This window comes from Zootoca vivipara, chromosome 3 (assembly GCF_963506605.1).
Source record: "Zootoca vivipara chromosome 3, rZooViv1.1, whole genome shotgun sequence".
Classification (NCBI taxonomy): domain Eukaryota; kingdom Metazoa; phylum Chordata; class Lepidosauria; order Squamata; family Lacertidae; genus Zootoca; species Zootoca vivipara.
In genome coordinates this window covers 116,875,421-116,891,732 of record NC_083278.1, presented here as the reverse complement: position 1 = coordinate 116,891,732, position 16,312 = coordinate 116,875,421, and the positions used below count along the sequence as shown (strand labels likewise).

The 16,312-nt window shown below is 48.2% G+C and overlaps 1 protein-coding gene across 1 annotated transcript in view; it reads right to left on the bottom strand.

The window, feature by feature from the left end:
- ADCY3 (adenylate cyclase 3) overlaps nucleotides 1-16,312 on the bottom strand; it is a 76,847-nt gene that overhangs the window by 10,564 nt on the left and 49,971 nt on the right. Inside the window, exons 7-13 of the mRNA XM_035110846.2 lie at nucleotides 12,700-12,858; nucleotides 9,369-9,531; nucleotides 7,490-7,609; nucleotides 6,097-6,239; nucleotides 4,611-4,772; nucleotides 2,623-2,710; nucleotides 1,103-1,219 (exon numbers count right to left, since the gene is read on the bottom strand). Of these exons, the coding sequence (XP_034966737.1) occupies nucleotides 1,103-1,219; nucleotides 2,623-2,710; nucleotides 4,611-4,772; nucleotides 6,097-6,239; nucleotides 7,490-7,609; nucleotides 9,369-9,531; nucleotides 12,700-12,858 (952 nt within the window). The remainder of the gene's footprint in view (nucleotides 1-1,102; nucleotides 1,220-2,622; nucleotides 2,711-4,610; nucleotides 4,773-6,096; nucleotides 6,240-7,489; nucleotides 7,610-9,368; nucleotides 9,532-12,699; nucleotides 12,859-16,312) is intronic.

Here is a 16,312-nt window from a genome sequence, read left to right as displayed (position 1 = left end):
GGCCTCAGATGACGATTGCAGGGTCCAGACAGTTGCTCTTCCAACCCCTCACCCAATCTCACACCCCCGTCCATTTTTCCCAACTACTATGATCATTTACCACTTCTGTCAACCACACATTAAAGGTGGGTGGGGGGTAGAGTGTGCTCAGACGCACGGAGATTTCCTTGTGTTGTGTTTTTCCCTTTCTTTCTTTCTTTCTTTCTTTCTTTCTTTCTTTCTTTTCTTTTCTTTTCTTTTCTTTTCTTTTTTTGCAAAGAGAGATCAGACCTCTCTCCCTCCCCATCAATCCACCCCACAGCGCCCAAAGGCTCCTCAAGGTCTCCCAGCGTGTAAATGGCAGCGCCTCCGTATCAGCAACGTCAGCAGGGAAGGGTTCAAGGTCTGGCCAATTATTAACAGGTTCTAAAAATAAACCTCCGCAGCCGGCCGGCCTGCTAATTTCCCTTAATGATCTGTACCGCACAGCTCTGCACACCAGAAGCGGGAGAGTTCACAGGGATGTCAGCTTGGAAGGAAAAAGAGGGGAGGAGGGGGGCTTTGGGCCCAGGAAGACTCCCTCCTCAGTGGACCCTCTGTGCATTCAGGGCTAGAGTCGATGTTGCACAGAGTTCCTTGTCTCTCTCCACCCAGAAGAGAAGAAATAAAGAAAACTCAAATGGACTTCCAATTTCCCATCCGCCGGTTACGTTTAAAAAAGCTATTTAAGACATTAACGCCATGGTAACATGCATCTTCTCCACTTTCTGTTAAGCAATATTTCTCAAAACCATTCGTTTCCTAGTGCCCTCCAGATGTTTTGTGGGACCAAGGAGGACTGTGGTCCAAACCAGCTGCAAGTCACCCAGATGGGGACAGCTGTCCTTGTGGCACAAGTGCCCGCTACTTTTGTCCAGCTGCAGTCGGAAAGCTGGCAATAGGAGTGTGGCCACCTCCCCAGGACACAACGCTTTTAGTAGAATGCCATATTTTGAAAACAACAACACTGGCTTGCCATCAGTGCTAAGTGAGACATTCGCACATCCCAGAACGACTCTTTCTCTTTGGACGCGGGAGCAAGGAGAGGGCAGGCAGGCAGAGCTCTTGTGCCAGCCTTGCTTACCATGTCTACGATGTTCGCCATGGTGAGGATGAAAATGGCAGACATGGCCCAGGTGTTCCTGGCCCACCTCGTTCTGTCGATCCACGTGGAAAAAGCCACAAGCTTTTTAGGGAAAGCCTGTAGGCAGAGGAAGGCATTAGAAGCAGAGCTGGAGGAGAAGCCATTTCTCGGACCCAGGGCCACGTCCCACAGGGGTTGGGCTAGAAGACCCCTGGTATCCCTCCCCCCCCCCCGCACACACATACCCTGGGGGCAAACCGCACCTTCCCAAAATATGTTCCGGAGGGCCGGAAGCACCCTAATAATAATAATACAGTGGTGCCTCGCTTAACGAATGCCCTGCTTAACAAAATTTCCACTTAACGAAAGGTTTTTTTCGAGCGGAGGTTGCCTCGCTAGACGAATTCGTTTTACAAAAAAGTCGTCTAGCGAATCGCAGTTTCCCATAGTTTCCCATAGGAATGCATTGAAATTCAATTAATGCGTTCCTATGGGCAAAAAAAAATTCAATGCATTCCTATGGGATTCGCTAGACGAATTTTTCATTATAAGAAAAGACTCGTGGAACTAATTAAATTCGTCTAGCGAGGCACCACTGTAATAATTTATTATTTAAACCCCGCCCATCTGGCTGGGTTTCCCCAGCCACTCTGGGCAGCTCCCAATAGAATATTAAAAACACAATAAAACATCAAACATTAAAAGTTTCCCTAAACAGAGCTGCCTTCAGATGTCTTCTAAAAGTCAGATAGTTGTTTATTTCCTTGATATCTGATGGGAGGGGCGTTCCACAGGGCAGGTCTGGTAATTGTTGTTCTCCTCCTCTGATGGGAGGGCGTTCCACAGGGTGGGCGCCACTACCAAGAAGGCCCTCTGCCTGGTTCACCGTAACTTCACTTCTCGCAGGGAGGGAACCGCCAGAAGGCCCTCAGAGCTGGACCTCAGTGTCCGGGCTGTACGATGGGGGTGGAAACGCTCCTTCATGTATACTGGGCTGAATTTAGGGCTTTCAAGGTCAGCACCAACACTTTTAATTGTGCCCAGAAACGTACTGGGAGGCAATGTAGGTCTTTCAGGACTGGTGTTATGTGGTCTCGGCGGCCGCTCCCAGTCACCTGTCTAGCTGCCGCATTCTGGATTAGTTGTAGTTTCTGGGTCACCTTCAAAGGTAGCCCCACATAGAGCGCATTGCAGTAGTCCAAGCGGGAGAGAACCAGAGCATGAACACGTGTGCGAGAGAACAGGGGAGTTGATAGAGCTGCTGGGACACATTACTGAGCGCTAACACAATGGAAGCAGATTTCCCCCAGGCTGAGTCCTGGAGAAAGGTGGAGCCCCAGTGCAGAAGGAATTCCTTGGGGGGCAGGAGTCTTATTTCCCCACAAGCCCACCCTGAGCTTCATTGCAAGAAAGGGCACAAGATACACTTGATGGATGCATTTGGGTAATGACTGTGCATTCAGTGGGTGTGTATGTCGTGTTGAGAGGGGAAGGGAGAGGCATTGGGGAGAGGCCCTTACCCTGGGAAAGATGGCAGCCAGAGAGCAGAGGGTAAGGATGAGCAGCAAGACCTCCCCGACAACAAACGTCACATAATTTGTCATCAGCCTGCAAGGCAGAAAGAAAAAGAGAAAGGCAAAATGGAAGTCAAAGATCCATTGCTCTACCCAGACTTTAGAGGCAGCAGAATTCTCGGCTGAGAAAAAATAAATCTAAAAGCACATAATGAAAGGCAGTGTGGTGCAGTGGTTAGCACTGGGTCAATAAACAGCCAGTGCCGTGTGACCTCCTCCTGAACCTCGTGCAGACCAATGAATGCTCTGCAAAGAGGGCCATCTGGAGGCAACCAGCCTAGGTTGCTCATTGTCTTAAGATGGAACGTGGGTGGAAGGAGAAGACCTTCTCATCAGCCTCTAGCACAGGGGTTCCCAAACTAAGGCCCGGGGGCCGGATCTGGCCCAATCGGCTTCTAAATCCAACCCGCAGACGGTCCGGGAATCAGCATGTTTTTACATGAGTAGAATGTGTCCTTTTATTTAAAATGCATCTCTGGGTTATTTGTGGGGCATAGGAATTCATTCATTTTTTTCCTTCAAAATACAGTCCGGCCCCCCACAAGGTCTGAGGGACAGTGGACCGGCCCCCTGCTGAAAAAGTTTGCTGACACCTGCTCTAGCAGATGTTCTGCAGGCTTCAGGCCAGGGCTGCCCTGAGATTTCCAGGGTTAAGGGTGTCTCTAGGAAGTCTGCTTTTTTCAGCATTCATCCCAGCTTTCTTGCATAAAACTGGAGATGTCAAACGGCGGGGGGGGGGGGGCAGAAAAATTGCAGCAGAGGAATTCCCATTCTTCCCCGGCCCCAATTTTTCTGAGTCCATCCCCCACCTTGTTTCTGAAAAAAGAAGAGACAGGAAATGAGAGGAAATGCCCACCCCACCCCCCATGTTTCCAGTTTTTTTCCAGCTCTTCACATCTCTACACAAAGCTTACCCGAGATTTTTTAATGTTGAATGTTTTAATGTTTTAAATATCCATCCTGATTTGCTTGGGGGTGTTCATAGGGTTTCCCTATAAACACTTTCCCATCACTTTCCTAAAGTTGTTTTGTGTGTGTGTTTCGGTGGATTTGTCTCACTAGGGTAACAGGGTGCATTGATCCACACACACACACACACACACACACACACACAGTGGTACCTCTACTTACAAATAATTCTACTTACGAATGGAGCTCCGTCTGCCATCTTGGATGCGGTTTAGATAGGATTTTTTCTACTTACGAATTTTTAGATAGGGTTGCTTCTACTTACGATTTTTTTCTTCCAATGCATTCCTATGGGATTCGACTTACAATTTTTTTCGAAGCAAAATATAAAAATTCCTTCAGTAGCACCTTAAAGACCAACTAAGTTTATATTTTGGTATGAGCTTTCGTGTGCATGCACACTTCTTCAGATACGAAGAATTTTTTTCGACTTACAAATGTGCGTTCGGAACGCATTAAATTCATAAGTAGAGGTACCACTGTATGTGTGTGTGTGTGTGTGTGTGTGTGTGTATATATATACATATACATATACATATACATATACATATACATATATATATATATATATATATATATATATATATATATATATATAAAGGGAGCCCTGACCATTAGGTCCAGTCGTGACCGACTCTGGGGTTGCGCGCTCATCTCACATTATTGGCCGAGAGAGCCGGCGTACAGCTTCCAGGTCATGTGGCCAGCATGACAAAGCCGCTTCTGGCGAACCAGAGCAGCACACGGAAACGCCGTTTACCTTCCCGCTGTAGCGGTTCCTATTTATCTACTTGCATTTTGACGTGCTTTTGAACTGCTATATATATATGCACCCAAATCCTTGCAAAACACTTGACAGCTTAAAAGCACCAAAAGGAACAAATAATGGTTGAGCCCCTAGCTTTGACATGCATGTCTTTTGGCAGAGTCCTGCAGGCCCTGGACACAGACCAAGCTGCACTCACTGTGGATCAATGAAGATCTCCACGAGGGCGGTGAAGAAGAGGACGACGCAGGAACAGCTGAAGGCCGCCCCGCTCTGCTTCTCCTTTTCCACGGAGTACCGCGTCTCCATTTCGGGGTCGATGAAGCGCATGGAGAGTCGATAGGTGGATCTGCCCTTCATCCTGCCAGAAACATGAGAAGTGCAGAGAACTTACGATTCCTAGAAGGTCTGCAGGACAGCTATGCCCCACCTCCATGGCTGCTAGAGGCAGCATCCCTGTTGCTGGAAATCTTACAGGTGAGGGCTGCTGCTCGTAGGTCCTGCTTGTTGGCTTCCCACAGGCATGCAGCCGGCCATTGTGAGACCAGGATTCTGCCCTAGATGGGCCATCCTTCTATGTCCTTGTGCCTGAGAAGAGTCCTCAGGTCCACTGTACAGCCGTCTCATGCAAAATCACACCATGGCCCATCTAGGTCAGTGCTACATACTCTGACTGGCAGTGGTCTTCTTCACCCCCTGAGGTGCACCCTCCCCTGGTCTCCCAAGACATCCAGATGCCAGCCAACCAGGTTATCGAAGGCATTTTTTAATTGTCTCCTATCTGAGCATTCCACATGGAGAACAAGGCTTTTAAGGGCTGCTAACCTTGATGGCTGCTAACCCTGATGAAGCTAACCCTCCAATACTTTGGCCACCTCATGAGAAGAGAAGACTCCCTGGAAAAGACCCTGATGTTGGGAAAGATGGAGTGCACTAGGAGAAGGGGACGACAGAGGACGAGATGGTTGGACAGTGTTCTCGAAGCTACCAACATGAGTTTGACCAGACTGCGGGAGGCAGTGGAGGACAGGAGTGCCTGGCGTGCTATGGTCCATGGGGTCACGAAGAGTCGGACACGACTAAATGACTAAACAACAACAACCACCCTGATGGCTATGCTCTACACCCCATCATTTCCCAAACTTGGGTCTCCGTCTGTTGTTGGACTACAACTCCCCTCATCCCTAGCTAGCACGACCAGTGGACAGGGTTGATGGGAGTTGTAGTCCAACAAGAGCTGGAGACCCAAGTTTTGGGAAACCCCGGTCTACCTCCACTGCTGGAGGCAGCAATCCTTCCGCCTGCCACAGGAGGGGAGAGGGCTCCTGCGTTGAGGTCCTGGTTGTGGGTTTCCCTTGGGAGAGAATTTGGTTGGCCACAGGATGCTGGACCAAAATGGTAAATCAGGTATTTGCTCCTGGGACGTGGTCTGAGGACACACAATTGCACTGCCTTGCTGATGCTAAGCCTGGATGGAAAACCGCTTAAGAACCACCTTGGGTTCCATGATGGAAGAAAGGTGGCGGGTATAAAGGGTCTAAAAACCCTAACAGAAAATAAGCAAAGCCTTCCGTATCTGGGCATTAACCCTATATGGGTTCCCTCCAGCTGCTTTCGACCACATTTCCCTCCGACCCCCAACCACACCAGATGCCCCCAAGGTATGGCGAAGAGGGGAGACTTACGCCTGCACCGACTCCCTCTCCAACAAGGCCTCATTCAGCAGCTTGTTGAGCTCCTGCTCGTTCTCGGAGGCGTCCACCACCCTCTCGGCCAGGTCACGCAAGCGCAGGCGCCGCCGCGGGTTGGGGAAGGAGGGGTTCACCACCTGAGCAAAAGGGAAGAGGCAGTTTGGTGCAGTGGTTAGGGTGCCAGGCTAGGGCCTGGGGGTCTGGGGATTCAAATTCCCACAAAGACCGCTGGGTGAACTTAGCTCCTTGCAGGAAAGACAGCACATATATTTCATGTTTTTAAAAGGGAATACAAATGTAAAATCTCACACCAGGGGCCAGGAAGTGGTGTGTGTTTGTGCAGAGACAGCTCTTCTTGGCCAAGGAGTTCTAGAAATGCATTTTCATTCAACAGGGAAGCAGAGAGGATAAGTGTTGATTAAGCCACCCAAGACTGAAGGCATGGTGCAAGCAAGTGAAACAAAACAACAGAAGCCTTTCCTCCTGTAAATCCATCCCAAAGTTTGCCTGCTCTACATCTATTTGTTTTTGCTTCAGCTCAGGACCTTCATCATCCCAAGTTTCACTTAAAACAAAGCCAAGTTTCTAGCCCTCAAGACTGGAAATAATAGGTGTCAGAGCACACGGTCAGTTCCTGGTGAAATCTCACAACACTATTGAGGGAGTGGGGGGATTGAGCAGAATCACTGGGGTTTGTGGCGTGGGATCCTGAGCCTGCAATAGATCTTTGCTCAAGCTGAATGGCCATCCTCTGTGGCCGTCCTCCTCACAGTCCTCCCACCACCAGAAGCCAGGCAGGTGACGACTGCAGAGGAGACCTTTGCTCCCCTTTGGGATGCTTTTCTCCCCAAAGATGCCTGCAGGGTCCTCAACTCTGTAGAAGGCTTTAAAAAAAAAAACAAATAAATGCCCAGATATTCCAGCCTATTCTGTGGCTGGTGTGCAGATCCTTGAGTCTCCCGCTGAATTTTGTCATCCTTGAGTCTCCCGCTGAATTTTGTCATCCTTGAGCCTCCCGCTGAATTTTGTCATCTTTTTATGGCTCTGTAGCTCCATTATTTTTATGATGGTCATTATTGATCTTTGTAAGCCAGTCTGGAAACCTCTCTCAGCTGAAGGGAGAGGGATACATGCTTTGAACAAACAAACAACTTGTGTTTTCAAATTTCTAAAAAAAAGTATCTTAAAAAAAATGTTTCTAAAAAAGTGTGCATCGCCTCAGGCGACTTCTGCTGTACGTTGGAGGGGAGCAGCTGCTTAGATATTCTCCAAACCTGTAAGAATGCCCAGGTGTGCAAATGTTCTTAATTCCCATCTGCTTTCCATTTGAGTGTGTGCATTCTGGCCCTGTGGCTCTTTCTCGGCCTTCCCCAACACCCCAGCATACCCTGGTGTCCGACTCCTCCGCCTCGTCGGGGGTCGTGCAAGTGGTGTTGATGCTCCCGTTGCACTCCTTGGTGTTGATCAGCTGCGGCGACTCGCCGTGGGAGGAAGAGACGGACAGCTTCTGCAGAGAGAAACAAGGGCATGGGCACAGGAGGTCCAAGGCCCTGCGCCCAGGGGCGGGGCCAGGCACCCGTGGGGGCGGGGCAAGTCGGGGCAGGACGCTCCGCGGGGCCTCGGAAGAGTCTGCCTGCCTCTTCCCACTTCCCACCCCTTACAGCTGGGGGGGGGAGGCGGCAGGCGGACCATTTGGGGCAGCGCAGAGCCCAGAAGAGGTGTGTGGCTTCGCCACGCTGCTGGCCCCATGGTGAGTGCCACCTGGCATTTTGTCACCCCCCTCAGTGGTGACACCCGGGGCGTACCACCCCCACCACACACCCCTTCCTCTGCCCCTTCCTGAGGCCTTTCAAAACTAGAGGGTCAGAGCAACTAGGGCTCAAACCTATTGCAGGGGGTTGGACTACGATCCATTCTAGGACCCAGTGCTGAATTACGCAATAGGCAGACTGAGCATGTGCTTAGGGCACCAGAAAAGCAGACTCAAAAGGGGGGGGGATTTGATACTTCTTCTTTTTTTTTTTTTAAGCATCCAAGTAGTCCTGATGGGAGAGGAAGGTTAAGATTTCCTTGCACTCCATTCCACATGCTCCCCCCATTTTCCTTTTTATTACTTACCAGGGGGTGTCCTATTAACGCAACTCAAATTAGAGGAGTCAGATCTAGTCACGTGTTGCAATAAATACATGTTTTGTTTATATTGAAATTGTATTCTACAGTTTTATTTTGAATCGCATACGGGGGGCTTTTCGGAGGGATGCTTCCTGTTTTTAAACTTCTATCGCATCCCCTTTTGCTTCCGATTTCTCTGAACTGAAAAGTCCCGAATGCTGCAATATTTTCTTGTACAGAAGTGGCCCCATCCCCTTCGTCATTCCGTTCTCACAGTGGCCAACCAGATGCCTGCCTGAAACCTGCAAGCAGGATTCGAACCCAAGAGCCCTCTCCCCTCTCCCCAGCAACCAATATTCAGAAGCATTGCTGCCTCCAGCTATAGACAAACAGAAGGCATCCTCTTTAACCCTGAGAGCAATTAGCCCGCTGGGACAGGCTATTTAAATTCCTGGCTGAACGGAGAACTAGGCTTGTTAATCAACTATTGATCCTCAGCGCCCAAGTGGATTGGAATGGAAATGTAGCACATGGAGGAGACCAACTGAGGCAGAGAAGCAGACTCCCACCATCAAATCCCTTTTCACTCGTTCGCCTACAGCAGCAGCTTCCCCCAAGCTGGCACCCTCCAGGTGTTCTGGACCACAACTCCCATCAGGAGTGCCGGCTGGCGCTAATGGGAGTTGTAGTCCAAAGATCCAGAGGGCACCAGCTTGGGAAAGACTCGTAACATAAGCGTCTGATTCGCCAACCAGCCCAGCTCTGGTGCAAGAAAATGACAGCAAGTCCGATCTTCTATCGTCTTTGCTTTGAAATGGATCGTAGAGCTGAAAGGCAACCCCAAGGGTCATCTAGTCCAACCCCCCTGCTATGGAGAAATCTCAGCTTTCTCAGTGTTCTGGGCAGGGTTTGCCAACATGGTGCTCTCCAGGTTTTATCAGACCACAACCCTTGGTCATGCTGGCTGGGGCTGATGGCAAGAGATGGAGGGCAACACATTGGCTACTCCCCAATCTACTGCAACGTAGGAACCGGAAGGCCCAACCCCAGAGCACTGCAAGGCCAAACTTCCTCTGCTTCCACAGGATCCATGCGGTGCCAGCCCTGACATTGGGCAAATGGGACATGCGTCCCTATGAGCCGAGAACACTCACCACACCATTGATCCCATTCTTGAGCGGCTTGTTGGTCACCACGATGAGGTAGGTGACGATCCCCTTCTCCTTCAGGTATTCGCAGCGAGCCCCACCGTCTCCCGGCTCCACCTCAAACTCCCCCTTTAGGCAGTCCATGGTGCTCTGAGAGATGTGCACACGCCTGAAAGGGCCACATCGAAAGCAAGGTGGTCATTGCCAAGGACAGAGGTCAGAGGTAACGGAAGGGGAGGCTGCAGGAAAAGCCAGAGCGTGGCTGGGGGGCCTCTGTGGTACTCTAGATGTCGTTGGACTACAATTCCCATCATCCCTTGGTCATGGGCGGCTGGTGCCGATAAGAGTTGGAGTTCCAACAGTTTAAACTAGTTGTAAACTGCTTGGATGTTTGTTTGTTTTTTAATGAAATTGTGGTGTACGAAAATTCACAGAATCATAGAACTGTAGAGTCGGAAGGTGACCCCAAGGGTCATCCAACCGCCTGCAATGCAGGAATCTCAACCTCTGCTTAAAAACTTATTGTGGGAGTCTGTTTCACCGTCAAACAGCTCTTACCATCAGAAAGTTCTTCCTGATGTTTAGTTGGGCTCTTTTTTTTATTGTAACTTGAATCCATTGGTTTGGGTCCTACCCTCCAGAGCAGGAGAAAACAAGCTTATTCCCTCTTCCATGTGACAGCCCTTGAGATATTTGAAGATGGCTCTCGTATCTCCTCTCAGTCTCCTCTTTTCCAGGCTAAACATCCCCGATTCCCTCAACTGTTCCTCACAAGGCTTGCTTTCCAGACCCTCCTCTGCCCAACCTTACAGCTTGTCAATATCCTCCTTAAATTGTGGCGCCCAGAACTGGACGCAGTTCATTGTTAATACATAAAGGAATTGAATAGGATAAACGCCTGGGTGGCACATATTGCCCAGCTCTGAAATAGGGCTTGACGTAGGTTGACAGAAGAAGAGGAGAAGTGATATGATAGCCATGTTCAAATATATGAAAGGATATCATATGGAGGAGGGAGAAAGATTGTTTTCTGCTGCTCCAGAGAAGCAGACACGGAGCAATGGATTCAAACTACAAGAAAGAAGATTCCACCTCAACATTAGGAAGAACTTCCTGACAGTAAGAGCTGTTCGGCAGTGGAATTTGCTACCAAGGAGTGTGGTGGAGTCTCCTTCTTTGGAGGTCTTTAAGCAGAGGCTTGACAGGCATATGTCAAGAATGCTTTGATGGTGTTTCCTGCTTGGCAGGGGGTTGGACTGGATGGCCCTCGTGGTCTCTTCCAACTCTATGATTCTATGATTCTAGGAGGAAGTAATCTGACCAGCTCCGATGCTTGGCTCTCTCATTTTACTTTTTAGCTGTCAAGCAGTGATGCTGGAACAGAACTCCCCAAATCCGGCCTTCACAGAAGCCACAGCTGGCCAGTCCTTTAGCATTTCAGGGCTGTGGGGGTGGTACTGCAACTTCTAAATAAAGCCCAGATAGCGCTATTAATAGCCAAGCCCCTTTGCCTCCTAAGCAGACGCACGAAAGGCCCACGCCATTGACCCTCTCGGAATGATGCACATTTATGAGCTCCTTTTGCTTTTCGGCTGGCTGCGTTTCGCTCTTTGGCCTGATCCTTGCCCCGAAGCAACCATTTCTGACAGCTTACGAGGGAGGGGGGAAACACGGCCGAGTAGACAGCCCCAGCGCCGGGTGGGGAGAAAAAAAGAGGTAGGGAACCAGAGACCTCCAGAGGTTGCTGCGCTCCAGATCCCAACAGCCCCTGCCAGCATGGCCAATGGTCGCAGGTGATGGGAGTTGTAGTCCAGAGAGCCACAGTTCTTCACCCCTGTTTGTGAAGATCAACGTGCGAAACAACACATTCCACGTAAAATGGGGAAGCAGTAAAAACAACAACCATGTATCTGTATGTTGAGCTCTCCTCCTCGCCTTGCCGTCTTTTTTAAAAATAATAATATTTTTATTAGCTTTTTACGCAAAACTTGACATTATTCAATTTACTTTCAGTGAATAATTTCTTACATTTTTACTTCCCCTCCTTACGTCCACGATGTTCCTGTTCTCCTCCTTGACCTGCTGCCGTAACTGCCATTTATTTTCAATTCTATTACAACTTCTTTTACAACCATTTATTTATTCACCTTCCCTTGCCTATTATTCAAATCCTGTTCACTACAGCTCATTCTCCTGTGCAGGCAGAATGGGGCAAGAGTTCTGGGCTTCCTGCTAAATACCTGAACCAGTGAAATGCTTTCAGCTTTGTGGGGGTGGTTGCAGAAGGTAAATGAGAACTACTGCATAGCTTTCATTTGGCTATAGTTCCACCACCACCACCCCCAAAAATAGTCTGCTTGCAACAACCTTTTTAAGTAGGTTAAGGTGACTGGCCCAAGGTCACCCAGTGGATGCCATAGGTGGGTGGGGGTCTGAGCCTGGGAGTTTCTGCTTTCCAACCCACTAGACCACAATGGCTGTATAGCATGAGTTTATGAAAAGAAACACGATTCTCTCTGTATTTCCTATTTCTTTTGTCCTCTCTTCTTTCTCGCCTGCTGGAATGATCCCCCCCCCCACACACATAAATTTTCTGTTTCACAATTTAGAGTATTCATTTAAACAACCTTAAAATACTTCCCATCTTCTCTTTCCATGGTTCATTTTGCATGTCATAAATCCCTGCATGTTTTACATAAACTAAACCATTAAGTATTCCATTATTACATCCATCAAAACTTATTTATACTGTTGAATTTATCTTAATGGTGCCAACTTTTTCAAGTATACACAATTTCCCCCCATATACTCAATAAACATTTTCCAATCTTTTTTAAACGCATGTTCTTCTTGTTCTCTTATTCTCTATGTTAGGTCCGCAAGCTGCGCATATTCCACCAGTTTAAGTTGCCTGCTTTCCATTTTTCGGCTCACAAAACACAGGCCACAGTAGTGGCATACATGTTTATGGAAGACAATCTTACTCAGCTACGAGTGATCACCAAAGAAGAAGAAGAAGACGATGACATAAATAACATTTTTAGACACTTGGGAATTTCCGTCTGACCCGTCTGACTCTGGTCGTTTTTTGGGGGGGGGGAAGTGCTTTTAAAAAAAATTTCAATTCATTATGAATTATTTCCCAATACTCTTTTACCCTTTTACAGGTCCACCACATATGAAAGAACATACCCCTCAACCTCATTGCATCTCCAGCACTTATCTGATTCAGTCTTAAACATCTTAGCAAGCCTAAGATGCTGGAATGATTTCCATCCCAGACACAGGACATTTAGAAAGCAGTGGGGAAACTCCCATCGTCCCAGAAGGCTCTCACCCTGGGATGCCACCGGCTTCCATCTTATTTGCCACTGTCACGTCTGTGGACCACACATCGTACTGCCAGCGCTTCTGGCCGAGGACCCCGCCCAGGACGGTGCCGCTGTGGACCCCCACGCGCATGTCCACGTCTGTTTTGGTCTTCTCTCGGACGTAGCTGGGGAGAAAGGAGCCCACGGGGACAACAAACACTCAGTTCAATTCTCAGAAAACAAAAACCTGTCCCCAGCAGCTCACAGACAACCAGCGAGCCTTTGTTTGTCATTCCTTTGGCTGCTTTCCCTGGACACTTTTAAAAGTTTCCAACGCAAGTTGCTTTAAATTGTTGTCAACATTGGGGTTTTTAAATGGTTTTTATGAGAGGTTTTCTTAGGTTACCAAAGTCCCCTATCCTATACCTTTTTTAAAATGTGGAGGTTTGGGGGGGTTTATTGGGTTGTTGTTTTTATTTTGATTATATATTTTGGGGTTTTATATTTTGATTTTGTTCTATGAACTGCCCTGAGACCTCTGGGTATAGGACAGTATATAAATTCAAATAATAATAATTAACAACAACAACTCACTTTGTCTCTCTTTTCGGATCATGAAAAGAGTTCTATTCAATGTGAAACTTTAAATGTTGTATACAATATAAGGTTAGGGGAGAGGAGAGGTGGGGGGGGGAGAGAAGGGGGTGGCAAACTTGCACTCTTTTCCATAGTGTATGTGCAAGGTTATTGTCTTAGCATCACATGGGGAGACTCTCTTTCTTTTCATTTATTAGCTTTCAGTGCGAGAGGTTGGGGGGCCCAGGGCATGGTTAGAAATAACAGGTGATAGATAGATAGATAGATAGATAGATAGATAGATAGATAGATAGATAGATAGATAGATAGATGATAGACAGATATTAAATAGAGATAAGGTAAGATAAGATAAAAAGCAGAGATATCACCTTGCCTACAAAGGTCCGTATAGTTAAATCTATGGTTTTCCCAGTAGTGATGTATGGAAGTGAGAGCTGGACCATAAAGAAGGCTGATCGCCGAATAATTGATGCTTTTGAATTATGGTGCTGGAGGAGACTCTTGAGAGTCCCACGGACTGCAAGAAGATCAAACCTATCCATTCTGAAGGAAATCAGCCCTGAGCTGAGGCTCCAATACTTTGGCCACCTCATGAGAAGAGAAGACTCCCTGGAAAAGACCCTGATGTTGGGAAAGATTGAGGGCACAAGGAGAAGGGGACGACAGAGGACGAGATGGTTGGACAGTGTTCTCGAAGCTACGAACATGAGTCTGACCAAACTGCGGGAGGCAGTGGAAGACAGGAGTGCCTGGCGTGCTCTGGTCCATGGGGTCACGAAGAGTCGGACATGACTAAACGACTAAACAACAACAAAGATAAGATATAAAGATATAGATGAGAGCGAGATTAGATAGATAGATGATAGATAATAGGAAAAAAACACAACCCTTGTGCTTGACTTTTTAAAAATGACTTTGAGCCAAAAGTTTAGGAACTTGAGCAGCAGGCCTGAAGAGGCACATATAACTCACTCCCACATTGAGGCAGGGGTGGCCACAAATCCATGGAGGAGGAGGACGGCTATCAATGGCTCCTAGCCAGGAGAGCTCTGCTCTGCCTCCACAGTTGGAGGAAGCAACGCTTCTGAAACCCAGTTGCTGGAAACCGCAGGAGGGAAGAGAGTTGGCACTGTGAGAACAGGATGCTGGACTTGATGGGCCACTGGCCTGATCTAGCAGGTTTGTATTGTGTTCTTAAGAAGACATCTCTATTAGATTATGGACAAGGGGTGTGAGATGTTGCCACCAAACATCAGGAAGGGCTTCCTGACAGTAAGAGCTGTTTGACAGTGGAACAGACTCTTTCGGGAGGTGGAGAACTCTCCTCCATTGGAGGTTTCTAAACAGAAGTTGGGTGGTCATCGGTCAGGGATTCTTCAGCTGTGAATCCTACAGAGCAGGACTCCATGATTCATACAGCGAAAGAGATCTGAGTTTCCAAAAAAACAGAGTTGAGCAGCCCACCACTCCTCTCTCCCTTCTTGCACGCCTGGAATTTAAACGATTGTCCCTTGTTTCTATAAACGAGCTACTAAGCCAGCTTTCATTGCTATCCCCTGGTAATTTTCCATAAACATAAGAGCTTTCCATCCCTGAGACCTCAGTTCAGCACCGAGTTTTGTTTTAGAAAAATGAGGAGGAATAATTAGCGGGAGAGGGAGACTGTTTAGCGATAAACTCTGTGGGCGGAAAGAAGATCTGTGGAGAAAGGTCTCCAGCCATATGAAAGCTCACAGCTCAGAAGCAGCCAGGCGTTAATAAGAGGAACCATTTTGAGCCTGTGGGCCGCATTCCCTACTGGACAAACTTTCTGGGGGCCACATGCCAATGTCTGGAGTGAGAGACAAAAGTGGGTGGAGCAACAAATGCCATTTTTTTTCCTTAGGAGGCCAGTTTCTTCTCTCTAGTTTCTCCCCCTCTTTCTGCTCCCTCCAGGCGAGCAAGGGGCAGTGTGTGGCTTGGGGAGAGGGCCCTGGGGAGGAGGGGGCGCAGCCTGGTGATTGTCCCAAGGGCCACGTAGAGAGGCCTGGAGAGCTGGATTCGGGCCCCCTCCTTAGGAGAAGAAGCACAAGGTGTGAGAATCCTGGCTTGAGTCAGGGAAGGAAGAATACTTGCTTAGTTCAAAGAAGGCAGGGAGGTGGCCCAAAGATCCTAACCCATCAGAGAAATATTACAGGCAAGTCCATGCCTCTGGGAGATCTGTACACACCAGATGAAGCAGCCAAATTTGGGGCTGCAAATCTCTGATCCCACAGATTTCAGGAAAGAGCAGGAAAAGTGTCCCAGGAGAACCATCTCAACAATGGATCTTTGTGGGTGGGAGGGAGGGAGGGAGGGAGGAAGGAAGGAAGGAGAAATGATTCCTCCAAATCATAGAGCTGGAAGAGACCACGAGGATGTCGGATGTAATCCACTGGGAGCAGTCAAGTACAACATTCCTTGTTTTGCTAGAGTGGACATGCAAGGGAATGTTTGGTCCAGCCAGTTGAAACTTCCTGCTCCTCCTGGCTGGAGCATCCTTCCTTTTGCATGTGACTAGTGGGTGGGTGTGACCTTTCCAGACCTGGCAAAAGGCAAAGTCACGCTGCTACCTTCCTCTTTTCGACCTTCCTGTCTGTCCTGCCTGCTTCCTGCATCACCTAGACTGTAATTCTCGCTGCCACAGCAGTTCCCCAGGTTATCTCCCATATGGGCTAAACCTGTTTGTACATGTTTGCAACTTTAAGCCTACAGTCTGCCTTCAGGGATCACACTGTGCTCTGCCTGATTTGGACTAAAACTACTTTTTGTTACTTATGAATAGGACTGTGGTGTCTTTATTCTTTTAGGAGGGATTCAAAAGGGGTCTTACCAGGAAGATTAGGGCATATCTCAATCTGGACAAGCCAGACTGAATTGCTTATTGTCTTAAAAAACTCACACGAGTTTGCAACCAGCTTTCTGAAGAAGTTTGCTAGCGCAAGTTAGGAAGGATATTAATAAACAACATATCCTCTCCTGCCACCCTCAACATTCCCACAGAGGGCCATCTAGTCTCATGCT